Source organism: Oncorhynchus mykiss, chromosome 1 (genome assembly GCF_057628025.1).
Source record: "Oncorhynchus mykiss isolate SJ-2025 chromosome 1, ASM5762802v1, whole genome shotgun sequence".
Lineage (NCBI taxonomy): Eukaryota > Metazoa > Chordata > Actinopteri > Salmoniformes > Salmonidae > Oncorhynchus > Oncorhynchus mykiss.
Genome location: NC_143022.1, coordinates 63,388,730 through 63,402,837, shown reverse-complemented (window position 1 = coordinate 63,402,837; position 14,108 = coordinate 63,388,730). Strand labels below are relative to the sequence as shown.

Sequence of the window (14,108 nt, the reverse complement as noted above, 5' to 3'; positions counted from 1 at the left end):
TGGACATGAACCGTATGATGATATAAAGGTCAGCCATTTTGGTTAAGGAGTGGGTCAATCATGGTTTGCCAGTGCTGTGATAAGATAGTGTAAAATAATGAATATTTTTGCACTGTATGTTTGTTAGCTAGCTAGCCAGTCAGTTGAAATAATTCAAAAAATGGACAAAATCAGTTGATGACAAGACTTTGACAAGTTGTACATTTGCACTCACCTCTTTCCAAGAAAACACACATGTAGAAATGTATGATTGGTTAACATATTTTAGAGGCAATATATACATAAAATGTGCTATAAAACCTGTATTGATAATTATATATTACGCCGCTGTTTTACCGGTTCCTAACCAACTTTTCTATTTTGTTAGTTTTTTCCGCATTGTTTATAACTTATTTTGTACATAAAGTTACTGAGTCCTACGCGAAGGATATACTGCTTTCCGGAGACCAGGCCCAAATCTCTGTCATTAGCGTGAAGAAAATGCGGAGATACAGAGGGAGAAGGTCGGGGTACTGTTTTGCTAGAACAGACTGGAATATGTTCCGGAATTCATCCAATGGGATTGAGGATTTTAGCTCCTCAGTCACCGGCTTTATCAATAAGTGTATTGACGAAGTCGTCACCACAGTGACCATAAGTACATATCCCAACCAGAAGCCATAGATTACAGGCAACATCTGCACTGAGAAAAAGGCTAGAACTGCCGCTTTCAGGGAGCGGGACACTAACCGGACACTTATTAGAAATCCTACAATTCCCTCAGTTCAACAAACAACCAAGCAAAGTGTCAATAAAGAACTAAAATGTAATCCTACTACACCGGCTCTGAAGCTCTTCGGATGTGGCAGGGCTTGCAAACTATTACGGACTACAAAGGGAAAACCAGCCGCGAGCTGCCCAGTGACGCAAGCCTACCAGACAAGCTAAATGCCTTCTATGCTCGCTTCGAGGCAAGCATCACTGAAGCATGCATGAGAGCACCAGCTGTTGTGGACAACTGAGTGATCACACTCTCCGTAGACGATGTAAGCAAGAAGTTTAAACAGGTCAACATTCACAAGGCTGCGGACCAGATTGATTACCAGGGAGTGTACTCAGAACATGCGCAGACCAACTGGCAAGTGCCTTCACTGATATTTTCAACCGCTCCCTGACTGAGTCTGTAAACCTAGATGTTTCAAGCAGACCACCATAGTCCCTGTGCCCAAGAATGCGAAGGTAACCTGCCAAAATGACTACTGCCCAGTAGCACTCACGTCGGTAGCCATGAAGTGCGTTGAAAGGCTGGTCATGGCTCACATCAACACCATCATCCCAGAAACCCCAGACCCACTCCAATTCGCATACCGCCCCAACAGATCCACAGATGATGCAATCTCTATTGCACTCCACACTGCCCTTTCACACCTGGACAAAAGAAACACCTACGTGAGAATGCTGTTCATTGACCAAGGCTCAGCATTCAACACCATAGCACCCACAAAGCTCTTACTAAGGTAAGGACCCTGTGACTAAACACCTCCCTCTGCAACTGGATCCTGGACTTCCTGACGGGCCACCCCCCAGGTGGTAAGGGTAGGCAACAACACATCTGCCACGCTGATCCTCAAAACCGGGGCCCCTCAGGGGTGCGTGCTTAGTCCCCTCCTGTCCCCTCCTCCACGACTCCGTGGCTAAGCACAACTCCAACACCATCATTAAGTTTGCTGAGGACAACAGTGATAGGCCTGATCACAGACAACAATGAGACAGCCTATAGGAAGGAGGTCAGAGACAACAACCAGGACAACAACCTCTCCCTCAATGCGAGCAAGACAAAGGAGATGATCGTGGACTACAGGAAAAGGAGGGTCAAACAGACTCCCATTAACATTGACGGGGCTGTAGGATTTGGTTGAGAGATAAGTTCCTTGGTGTCCACATCCCCAACAAACTATCATGGTCCAAACACACCAAGACAGTCGTGAAGAGGGCACGACAACAGCTTTTCCCCCTCAGGAGACTAAAAAGATTTGGCATGGGTCCCCAGATCCCCAAAAAGTTAGTTATACAGCTGCACCATCAAGAGCACTGGTTGCATCACCGCCTGGTATGGCACTGCTTGGCATCCGACAGTAAGGTACTACAGAGGGTAGTGCGTACAGCCATTTTTTCCCCCCACCTTTATTTAACCAGGTAGGCTAGTTGAGAACAAGTTCTCATTTGCAACTGCGTCCTGGCCAAGATAAAGCATAGCAGTGTGAACAGACAACACAGAATTACACATGGAGTAAACAACAAACAAGCCAATAACATAGTAGAAAAAAGAATCTATATACATTGTGTGCAAAAGGCATGAGGAGGTAGGCAATAAATAGGCCACAGGAGTGAATAATTACAATTTAGCAGATTAACACCGGAGTGATAAATGATCAGATGAACATGTGCAGGTAGAGATGCTGGTGTGCAAAATAGCAGAAAAGTAAATAAAATAAAAACAGTACGGGGATGAGGTAGGTAAATTGGGTGGGCTATATAGCGATGGACTATGTACAGCTGCAGCGATCGGTTAGCTGCTCAGATAGCAGATGTTTAAAGTTGGTGAGGGAGATAAAAGTCTCCAACTTCAGAGATTTTTGCAATTCGTTCCAGTCGCAGGCAGCAGAGAACTGGAAGGAAAGGCGGCCAAATGAGGTTTTGGCTTTAGGGATGATCAGTGAGATACACCTGCTGGAGCATACATCACTGGGGCCAAGCTTCCTGCCAACCAGGACATATATAGCTATAAGACTGCTGAACAATTAATAATTTACATTGGACCCCCCCCCCCTTTGCTTTTACACTGCTACTACTCTCTGTTTATTATCTATACATAGTCACTTTACCTCTACCTACACATACAAATTAACTTGACTAACCTGTACCCCTACACATTGACTCGGTACCCCCTTCATTTTGCCTCATTATTTAGTAAATGTTTTCTTAACACTATTTCTTGAACTCCATTGTTGGTTAGGGACTTGTAAGTAAGTAAAATCATGATTATACCTCTACAGCCATTCATTACAATTTAAACTGGTTAGAATTTCTCTCTGACCAATGTGGCTGGAATTGTCATCCCTTTCTGGAACTTGGAAGGTTTATAACATAGTCTATCAAATTAAATTACTAGAGGGGCTATGTACTCAGTCAAGGATGTAAGACTATAGACCGTGATGAAAGATTATCGTTATTAGCATTAGTGCATTGTCTGAAAGGGAAGGAGGGATGCATTTTTAAAAATGGTATTATTATTAATTTTTTTAACCCCCTTCCTCCCCAATTTCGTGGTATCTAATTGTTAGTAGTTACTATCTTGTCTCATCGCTACAACTCCCGTACAGGCTCGGGATAGACGAAGGTCGAAAGATATGCGTCCTCTGAAACACAACCCATACTGCTTCTTAACACAGCACACGTCCAACCCGGAAGCCAGCCGCACCAATGTGTCGGAGGAAACACTGTGCACCTGGCGACCTGGTTAGCGTGCACTGCGCCCGGCCCGCCACAGGGCCAATTGTGCGTCGCCCCATGGCACTCCAGGTCGGCTGTGATAGAGCCCGGGCTCGAACCCAGAGTCTCTGCTGGCACAGCTAGCACTGCGATGCAGTGCCCTAGACCACTGTGCCACCCGGGAGGCCTTGGGATGCATTTTTTAAAACAGGTTTATGTTACCTGGTCGAGTTTCCTTTTGAGTGTGGACACTTCTTTCTGGTTAGAGAAGGTGATGTCGAGGCCCGGGGAGATGGCATAGATGAACTCAATCCCATACTCCTTTGCAGCACTGATCAGGGTAATCAGCTGTTCTATGAGAGAGAGATGCATTAGTTGTTATAGATACTATTTCACAGCAATGTCTTTTTAAATTTGACTATTCAACGTGCCACTCACTCGCACACACTTTGTATTGATGTGAAATATGTGAGACAGTTTGTTTATTACATAGCTGTATTATAACTAATATTTAAAATATGTTATGAATTGCTGAAGGGATGCTCAGACCTAGAAATGTAAAACTGAAATGCTATGAGAATGTTCAAGGAGGCAACTTAATTCCCTTAAAAAAAAATTTAAGGGAAGATTGCAGAATTAGGTTACTGTTAAAAACATTCTGATTTGTTTCATCCAAATAAAAGTCCCAAAATGACATATCACTTCACCTTTGTATTTTGGGAGAAATGTATACTTAATCTGAATTTGACCGAAGTCGTGATGGAAAGCGTTCGGAAAAGTGACGTCAAGAGAAGGACAAACGAGTGAATATCAGCAGGAGTGAAGCAATTGTCCACATAAGACAGTGAAGACCAACATCATACCTAGTCCTCCGGTTGTTTTAGAAAAATTGATTTTGCACTATGAATAAAGCCAACTTATCATCCGATCATATCCTGTGTTTTTCTTAATTCTGTATCAGCAAAAAATTATATGATAAATATACACACACACACACACACACACACACACACACACACACACACACACACACAGAGTCAAGGCTTTTTCTCAGTCAAGGCTTTTTCTTAATTTTTTACTATTTTCTACATTGCATTATGAAATAACACATATGGAATCATGTAGTAACCAAAAAAGTGTTAAACAATCATTGTCCTGCTGGAAGGTGAACCTCCATCCCAGTCTCAAATCTCTGGAAGACAAACAGGTTTCCCTCAAGAATTTCCCTGTATTTAGCGCCATCCATCATTCCTTCAATTCTGACCAGTTTCACAGTCCCTAATGATGAAAAACATCCGCACAGCATGATGCTGCCACCACCATGCTTCACTGTGGGGATGGTGTTCGGGGTGATAAGAGGTGTTGGGTTTGCGCCAGACATAGCGTTTTCCTTGATGGCCAAAAAGCTCCATTTTAATCTCATCTGACCAGAGTACCTTCTTCCATATGTTTGGGGAGTCTCCCACATGCCTTTTGGCGAACACCAAACGCGTTTGCTTATTTTTTTTCTTAAACAATGGCTTTTTTTGGGTCACTCTTCCGTGAAGCCCATTTCAGTGGAGTGTACGGCTTAAAGTGGTCCTATGGACAGATACTGCAATCTCCACTGTGGAGCTTTGCAGCTCCTTCAGGGTTATCTTTGGTCTCTTTGTTGCCTGTCTGATTAATGCCCTCCTTGCCTGGTCAGTGAGTTTTGGTGGGTGGCCCTCTCCTGGCATCCGCCAAACCCAGATTAGCCCATCGGACTGCCAAATGGTGAAGCATAATTCATCAACCCAGACAACGCGTTTCCACTGCTCCAGAGTCCAATGGCGGCGAGCTTTACACCCCTCCAGCCGACGCTTAGCATTGCGCTTGGTGATCTTAGGCTTGTGTGCGGCTGCTCGGCCATGAAAATCCATTTCATGAAGCTCCCGAACAGTTCTTGTGCTGATGTTGCTTCCAGAGGCAGCTTGGAACGCGGTAGTGTGTGTTGCAACCAAGGACAGACCATTTTTACGTCCTAAGCACTTTTGCACTTGGCGGTCCAGTTCCTATGTGGCCTACCAATTTGCGTCCGGGCCTTCGTTGCGCTTAGAACATTCTACTTCAGAACAACAGCACTTACAGATAACTGGGCAGCTTTAGCAGGGCAGAAATTTGACGAACTGATTTGTTAGAAAGGTGGTATCCTATGACGGTGCCACATTGAAAGTCACTGAGCTCTTCAGTAAGGCCATTCTACTGCTAATGTTTGTCAATGGAGATTGCATGGCTGTGCGCTCGATTTTGTACACCCGTCAACAACAGGTGTGGCTTAAATAGCCAAATTCACATACTTTTGTATGCTGTATTTAGGCCAATGAAGATCAGGCTATTCAGAAAAAATAAAGATGTACTTGCAATAAACAATGAGATTAATCCGATTGGTATTTGACCATTAATCTCTATAAAACGTGTAGTATTCTGTTGGAATTGTTGTTGTAGCTAGCTTATTCCAAGTTAGTTTTGCATGGCCCGGTGCACTTAGCTAGCTGGCTATCATCATCTACTAACAACCTAACATGCCAAAACTCTTTTGGCACTTTAGTACCTACTTACTCGATTCACATCCAGCATCGAAACCGCCCACCGTGGTGCTGTAAGTAACACAGGTGGTGTCAGTGGACTTGGAGCCTACATTGAGTGTGGCCAAAGAGCGGTTTCTTAGCATCAGCTTCATGTTGAATCTACTCTTCCACTGTTGTTAGTCTGCCCGAAGAGGTAGGACTGTCTTCCCATCTAGCGCATTTTGATCAAAATGAATGCAGGTAAACAGTGCACGGCCACCCCTACCAGTTCTTCTCATGGCGTCAAAGCTGCCATGTATTTTTGGTATATGAGTATATTATTGTTAAAATACACTTTTGCGTAAAGACTGTTTTGATGGGATATCAATCTAAGTTGCTAGATTTGTGAAAATATATTGTGCAACCTTCCCTTTAATGCTGATGCATTTCAGAGTAAGCTCATTCATTCCAAAAGAAATCTAGTGCAACAAGCACAAACAGCAACACCTGTGCACTTTTATATGTAGGTATATGTGACAGGAATCATTTCAACCCATGGTTGAGACAAGCTCACCTGCTTCTTCTACTGAGTACATCTCTCTCCAGAACATCCTGTGCTTGTAGTCATCTTTAGGAGCATAGAGGTATGTGTTCAAGCCCCATTTCTGCTGTCTGGGGAACACAACAGATATTGTGATTAACACAGGCTTTGTGTGACACGGTTTGCTTTGTTTATCACAGAACATATTGACAACGTTCATTGAAAACATTTCCAATGACATTAAAAATTACTGTACGTTCACCGATTCCATTATGATAGAGCACTAGTCAACACCCTACGCCAGCCTGCTGTACACAGCCTTTATATTACCTCCTGAACAGCTCTTTCCTTTGTTCCATTGTCCATGGCCGGCCGTAGAAGCCTGTTGAAATCAACAGTCAAACAGTCAGTTTTAACACACATAGCAAACATTTCAGGTCTGCAGACATCCACCCCCATCTATTACCCTGGCTTTGTACGTTGCCATGAAGACAATTCCGTTGGTCCTTTTGGAGGTAGCAATGTGAGACAATATATCCACAGGAAAGTATTATTACATCAACTTTTCAAAGCGCTGGTAATGCGTTCACCGGAAGCATGCGCAGAGCCATGTAAACACGTGCACGAGCTCAGCAAGTATGCATGTATTTGTATCTAGGCACATGATTCAGGTGATAGAAATCTGAAGTAACTACCGGCACTTTGAAAAGTTTACAATTATATACTCAACAAAAATATAAATGCAACCTGTAAAGTGTTGGTCCCATGTTTTATGTGCTGAAATAAAAAATCCCTGAAATGTTCTATATGCACAAAAAATGTAAACAAATTTGTTCACAAAATTTGAGACATCCCTGTACGTGAGCATTTATCCTTTGCCAAGATAATCCATCAACCAGAAAGGTGTGGCATATGAAGAAGCTGATTAAACAGCATAACCACTACACAGGTGGGGACAACAAAAGGCCACGCTAAAGTGGGCTGTTTTGTCACAACACAATGCCACAGACGTCTCAGGTTTTATGGGAGTGTGCCATTGGCATGCTTGTGAGAGGAGTCTTTCCTGATTCAAACGCTCATTTCTGCCCCACATAGAATTCAGCTATGCTGATCGGTTTAAACATAACGACATCCATAATTCATACAGATAGGTCATCGAAATTGAACAATTGTTAATAGTACAATACAGAGTTAATGACACGTTGTCCTGAATAATCACAATTATTCTCTAAAACGTATCAAGCTCAGCTGTAAAAGTAATAGTTAGCTGGCAAATGAGTCTGCCACTCATCTGACTAGTCTGCAAATCCTGTATGCATCAAAGACAGTAACTATAACAAAACAACGTAATTTATCAATAACGTTATATGTTCTGCTCACCCTCCACGACTCCACTGATGAATTTCCTGCGGCCCGACAGCTCCACCTCTATGTTTATCGGTTCTTCCACGAGGCCAGATGCTTCGGAACCAGCCTTAGATGGCCCCGAACATGGGCTCGTTTCAGTCTCCGCTTGAGACGTATCCACCACCGGCTTGTCTTTCTGAACCATTTCTACAGACGGTCTGTTCTCGTAGCTGGCACCAGACAGGGTTGAGAGAGAAAAAAATATGTTTGAACAAGATCTGAAACTCCGGTGATAGCGAGGAATTTGAGGATATGCTCACAGGCCGCAGAACACAACAAATATTGCTCGGCTTGTCTGTTCAAATTAGATTCACGCAAACAAGTTTCTAGTAAAACGAAACGATAGCTAGATGTTAGCTAGCTTCAGTTACCAATCTGTCAAAATATGAATAGGTAGCGTTAGCTTGCTCGTTGGCTAACGTTGCTAGCAATTCTGCCTTCCGCTGTGCAAAAAATACTTAATTTAGAATAATATTATGTCATATTGCATATCTGTTGACATACTTGTGCGCAACCAAAAACATACATTTACGATTAATAAAGTATATATTTGTTCCTGTGAATATCTCGATTAGTCTTTTTAGATTAGCCCTAGTTTCCGCAGATTCTTCCTGTTTACACCGACTGCGCATGTTCAGGAGACTGGATCAAACTAGTCGCCACCAGACAGTGGCAAAACACTATTCGCCTTGGAACATCAGTGGATCGCGGCGAGTTACATGTTTCTATTCTTTTGGCCAAATTTCATATACACAAATGTAAATTTACAACATCAAAAAACACACATTGTCATATTCTACAAAAAGAAATTTAACTGTATTTTAAGAAAATTAAATACTCTCCTAACAAAAAAGCTGTTAGAATTATAAGTGCATGTATGTCCCTTAAGGTCCTTGTTTAATTGTAATGTGATATTGTATCCCCTAGCTCGATTGTCCATTGTATATAATCTATATATACTTGTGTTCCCTCATTTACTTTTTTTTTTTCCTCTTTTTTTTTATTTATTAATTTCAAATCAATACATAAAGCACATGAGGGAACACAAGCATACATAGATTACAAACAATAGACAATCGAGCTAGGGGGTACAATATCACATTACAATTAAACAAGGACCTTAAGGGACATACATGCACTTATAATTCTAACAGCTTTTTTGTTAGGAGAGTTATCCCTCATCTACTTTCTGTATTGATTTGTTGTTAAAAAATAAAAATACAAATTTTAAAAAAAAAAATGTGTTTCTATTTCCGGAAACATTCGCTCGACGCTAGCGCATGCTAGTGGCGGGAGGCGAGTTGTGATACTTTTAGTTGAGAGCGTGATAGTTTGACTGACAGAACCGCACAAAATACTCAAATCGATCAACATAACAATATTTATATGTTCAGTACGAGGCTGTCACAATAATTGGAGGCAGTTTTTACAACAAACAATGTTTTGAACACCAACCTCTACGACGTCGATCTGAATGTACCTGTGGTAGGCTGGACATATGACATTTTTAATAATGTTTTTGTTCTGATAAAAACGAGTTCACTGCATCCGCCGTGGAGCCCAGTTTAATAATAGCACCATATGTCCCAGGTGCCTGCCATAGTCTTGAAGGCATTTTTCACCCTGCCAGCTCCTCTTAGTTCTATTGAGCACCGTGGCACCAACTCACCTTCGGAACGTTCTATTCCCAGGTTACTGTTCGACGTCACAATCAAATGAAATGTATTTATATAGCCCTTCGTACATCAGCTGATATCTCAAAGTGCTGTACAGAAACCCAGCCTAAAACCCCAAACAGCAAGCAATGCAGGTGTAGAAGCACGGTGGCTAGGAAAAACTCCCTAGAAAGGCCAAAACCTAGGAAGAAACCTAGAGAGGAACCAGGCTATGTGGGGTGGCCAGTCCTCTTCTGGCTGTGCCGGGTGGAGATTATAACAGAACATGGCCAAGATGTTCAAATGTTCATAAATGACCAGCATGGTCGAATAATAATAAGGCAGAACAGTTGAAACTGGAGCAGCAGCACGGTCAGGTGGACAGGGGACAGCAAGGAGTCATCATGTCAGGTATTCCTGGGGCATGGTCCTAGGGCTCAGGTCCTCCGAGAGAGAGAAAGAAAGAGATGCCTGCTTTGCTATTGTTGGCAATGGAGACCTGCCCGCCTTGCTAATAGATCAAATGTTTTTTATTTCACCTTTATTTGACCAGGTAGGCTAGTTGAGAACAAGTTGTCATTTACAACTGCGACCTGGCCAAGATAAAGCAAAGCAGTTCAACACATGCAACAACACAGAGTTACACATAGAATAAACAAACATACAGTCAATAATACAGTAGGAAAAAAGTATATATACGGTGTGTGCAATGAGTTAAGGCAATAAAATAGGCCATAGTGGCGAGGTCATTACGATATAGCAATTAAACACTGGAGTGATATATGTGCAGAAGATGAATGTGCAAGTAGATATACTGGGGTGCAAAGGAGCAAAATAAATAAATGCAGTATGGGGATGAGGTAGTTGGATGGGCTATGTACAGGTGCAATGATCTGTGTGCTGGTGCTTGAAGTTAGTGAGGGAGATAAGAGGCTTCAGCGATTTTTGCAGTTCATTCCAGTCATTGGCCACGAGTATGAAGCGAGGGCAAGCCAACGAGAGCGTACAGGTCGCAGTGGTGGGTAGTATGTGGGGCTTTGGTGACAAAATGGATTGCACTGTGATAGACTACATCCAATTTGTTGAGTAGAGTGTTGGAGGCTATTTTGTAAATGACATCGCCAAAGTCGAGGATCGGTAGGATAGTCAGTTTTACGAGGGTATGTTTGGCAGCATGAGTGAAGGATGCTTTGTTGCGAAATAGGAAGCCGATTCTAGATTTAATTTTGGATTGGAGATGCTTAATGTGGGTCTGGAAAGGAAAGTTTACAGTCTAACCAGACACCTAGGTATTTGTAGTTGTCCAAATATTCTAGGTTAGAACCGTCCAGAGTAGTGATGCTGGACCGGCAGGCAGGTGCGGGCAGCGATCGGTTGAAGATCATGCATTTAATTTGACTTTAAGAGCAGTTAAGAGCAGTTCGAGGCCAAGGAAGGAGAGTTGTATGGCATTGAAGCTTGTCTGGAGGTTAGTTAGCACAGTGTCCAGAGAAGGGCCAGAAGTGTACAGAATGGTGTTGTCTGCGTAGAGGTGGATCAGAGAATCACCAGCAGCAAGAGCGACATCATTGATGTATACAGAGAAGAGAGTCGGTCCGAGAATTGAACCCCCATAGAGACTGCCAGAGGTCCTGACAACAGGCCCTCCGATTTGACACACTGAACTCTATCAGAGAAGTAGTTGGTGAACCAGACGAGGCAGTCATTTGAGAAACCAAGGCTGTTGTGTCTGCCGATTAAAATGTGGTGATTGACAGAGTCGAAACCCTTGGCCAGGTCGATGAATACGGCTGCACAGTATTGTCTCTTATCGATGGTAGTTATGATATCATTTAGGACTTTGAGCGTGGCTAAGGCGCACCCATGATCAGCTCGTAAGCCAGATTGCATAGCGGAGAAGGTACGGTGGGATTCGAAATGGTCGTGATCTGTTTGTTAACATGGCTTTCGAAGACCTTAGAAGAAGACCTTTTACTGCTGCTCTTTAATTATTTGTTATTTCAATTTTTTATTTAACACGTATTTTTCTTTCAACTGCATTGTTGGTTAAGGGCTTGTAAGTAAGCATTTCACTGTAAGGATTCGGCGCATGTGAAAAATACAATTTGATTTGATCTCAATTGGGCAAAGGTCCGTCCTCTCTTCCATTCTTCCATCGTCCTGTCCTCCGTGGCCCGGGAACAGATAAGTGGTCGAGTGTGTCAACAGAGACAGAAGAGCACGTGAGACACCTCTGGTTTTTTTGACCCTGGTACAATGAAAGTCAATGAACTTAGCAGACCAGACCTAGCTGCTATTGCATTGGTGTCTATGAGAGACCCACCCCGTACATACATTTGTCAATACCTCGAGGCGGCAGGGTAGCCTAGTGGTTAGAGCGTTGGACTAGTAACCAAAAGGTTGCAAGTTCAAATCCCCCAGCTGACAACAAATCTGTTGTTCTGCCCCTGAACAGGCAGTTAACCCACTGTTCCTAGGCCATCATTGAAAATAAGAATTTGTTCTTTAACTGACTTGCCTAGTAAAATAAAGGTTAAAAATGGTCAACGGCTTTCATTTATCCACCATCTTTGGTGTCAATTCTGGGGGGTGAACGTTATTTATAATAAATACGGGTTACATGGAGAAAATGGGACCTCTCTGAAATGAAAGAGGATGCCCCTCCCTTCAGTAAAATCTATTTTTCCTAAAACCCCCCCTAAACCAAAAACAATAATGAAAACAAAGTGGGTAGCAGAGAACATGTCTACTGTTTACCCTCACTTTGTAGATAGACCAGAGCCTTAGATATGCCGTTTTAGAAACTGTTATTCATCCTGTAAGCATTACATGGCAACGCAGGAATTCTGTTAGCACACTGGGCAGCGGGCCAGAAAGTTGTGGGTTCGCAGATCACCGTGGACAAGAGTAGTGGTGGAAAGATGTCCTTTATAGTAAAAGCATCGCATTAATCTATCATCGTATTTGCAGGTCCGAGAAAAAATTGCCTTTAATAAACATTTCATGCAATTCTACATAATTTGAGCAGAATATTTCTTAACCGAAATTACAGGCTAAGAATGGACAAAGAAATAGGCCTGTGTTCACCTTATCACATTTCTCCAATGCCAAATCAGTGTGTCTTGTTTGCAACAAAACTGTCCCTGTTTGCAAATAATTCAATCTGAGACGTCAATAGGAATCTGAGCATTGTACTTACAAAAGTTATGCCTACCTTTCCACCCCAGACAGAGGCATTACGACGCAGAAAAACTTCAGCTTTAACTGCTGGCTAACTCTTCTTGCGTGGCATAACACAACGAGAGGTCACAAGTGTTTTCCTAAAAGCTGTCTGGGTTTAAACATCTTCTATTGTACAGAATGTGAATAGCTTAACCAATTGATAGTGACATTATTATATTACTTCCCGCGCAAAGTGGATTTCTTTGTCTCAGCTATAGGTGGTAGCTCAGCCTCTGAATGTCAAAGAAACAAAATTATAGATCACTTTATAAACAGGGTGGTTCAGCCCTGAATGCTGATTGGCTGACAGCCGTGGTATATCAGACCTAAGGGCTGTATCCAGGCACTCTGAGTTACGTCATGCATAAGAACAGCCCTTAGCCATGATTTATTGGCCATATACCACACCGCCCAGGGCCTTATTGCTTAATTATATTATATAATATGATCCAATATGTACCTTTAAGAGAGACCAGACCAAATGCACATAGAAATGTGTGTTATAGATATGTAATTATCATCGAAAGCTAGTCTAAGAAGTGGTAGTTCTGTTCTATGTGCTCTATTTCTATGCTTCCCGTTCTTGAGTACATTTTTTGCATCTTTTACTTTTGTACACCAGCGGTTTTGTACACCAGCTTCAAACAGCTGAAAATACAATATTTTTGGTTATGGAAAGTATATTTCCCAGCGGTTTAAATGGTACAATGATTCTCTATACTTGCTTTGTCACATGAACTGATATCGAATTTTAGCAACCAGGAAATGGCAGAACAATTTCTGCATATTGCATCATTAAGCTAACAAGGGGTAGGACTGTGCTTTTTGAAATTTTCTTGAATAAAAGTTAGGTCTCACCCCTTCAATTCAAGTCTTGGTTCTAACTGAAAAGCCCTTCACTGACACTGAGATGGGTCATTTAAAGAGTGCATGGAGGGTGGAGGAATTGACTGAAAAATCTATGGATATAGCAGCGTATAGCCAAATTTCGTCTGTCAAACAGGTAGGCCTACCTCTTATTTATTAAATAGGAATAAATATGCTACAAAACAAAGCCATCTTGTTGTTAGTGAAGTCTAATTAAAAGGAAGATGGTTGGAGTCAATTATGCCTACTCAAATTTGCTTACTTTCAGCACCATGAGCTGTCCATTTCCGAATGATTGTGCCGCCGCTGCTGCTTCAAGTTTCAGCACCACAATGTCAATTACTCAAATCTGGCTTATTGTGAGGTCAATAACTCTGTTGACCTCTTGTCCTCCTTATCAGCTTTGCGCTCTCTTTC

The 14,108-nt window shown here is 42.3% G+C and overlaps 1 protein-coding gene across 9 annotated transcripts in view; it reads right to left on the bottom strand.

The window, feature by feature from the left end:
• The window catches only part of LOC110526041 (protein O-GlcNAcase), a 33,639-nt gene extending 24,458 nt beyond the window's left edge, over positions 1 to 9,181 (bottom strand). For 3 of the 9 annotated variants that reach the window (XR_016496345.1, XR_016496342.1, XM_021606634.3), the window contains exons 1-4: positions 7,921 to 9,181; positions 6,871 to 6,922; positions 6,574 to 6,671; positions 3,694 to 3,824 (exon numbers count right to left, since the gene is read on the bottom strand). Coding sequence is in view for 2 of the 9 variants with exons in the window: in XM_021606634.3 (XP_021462309.3) it covers positions 3,694 to 3,824; positions 6,574 to 6,671; positions 6,871 to 6,922; positions 7,921 to 8,092 (453 nt within the window). In the remaining 7 variants the exon portion in view is untranslated. The remainder of the gene's footprint in view (positions 1 to 3,693; positions 3,825 to 6,573; positions 6,672 to 6,870; positions 6,923 to 7,920) is intronic. The other 6 variants (XR_016496344.1, XM_036981447.2, XR_016496347.1 and 3 more) reach the window with 4 other exon arrangements.
• Positions 9,182 to 14,108: the final 4,927 nt, after the last annotated feature.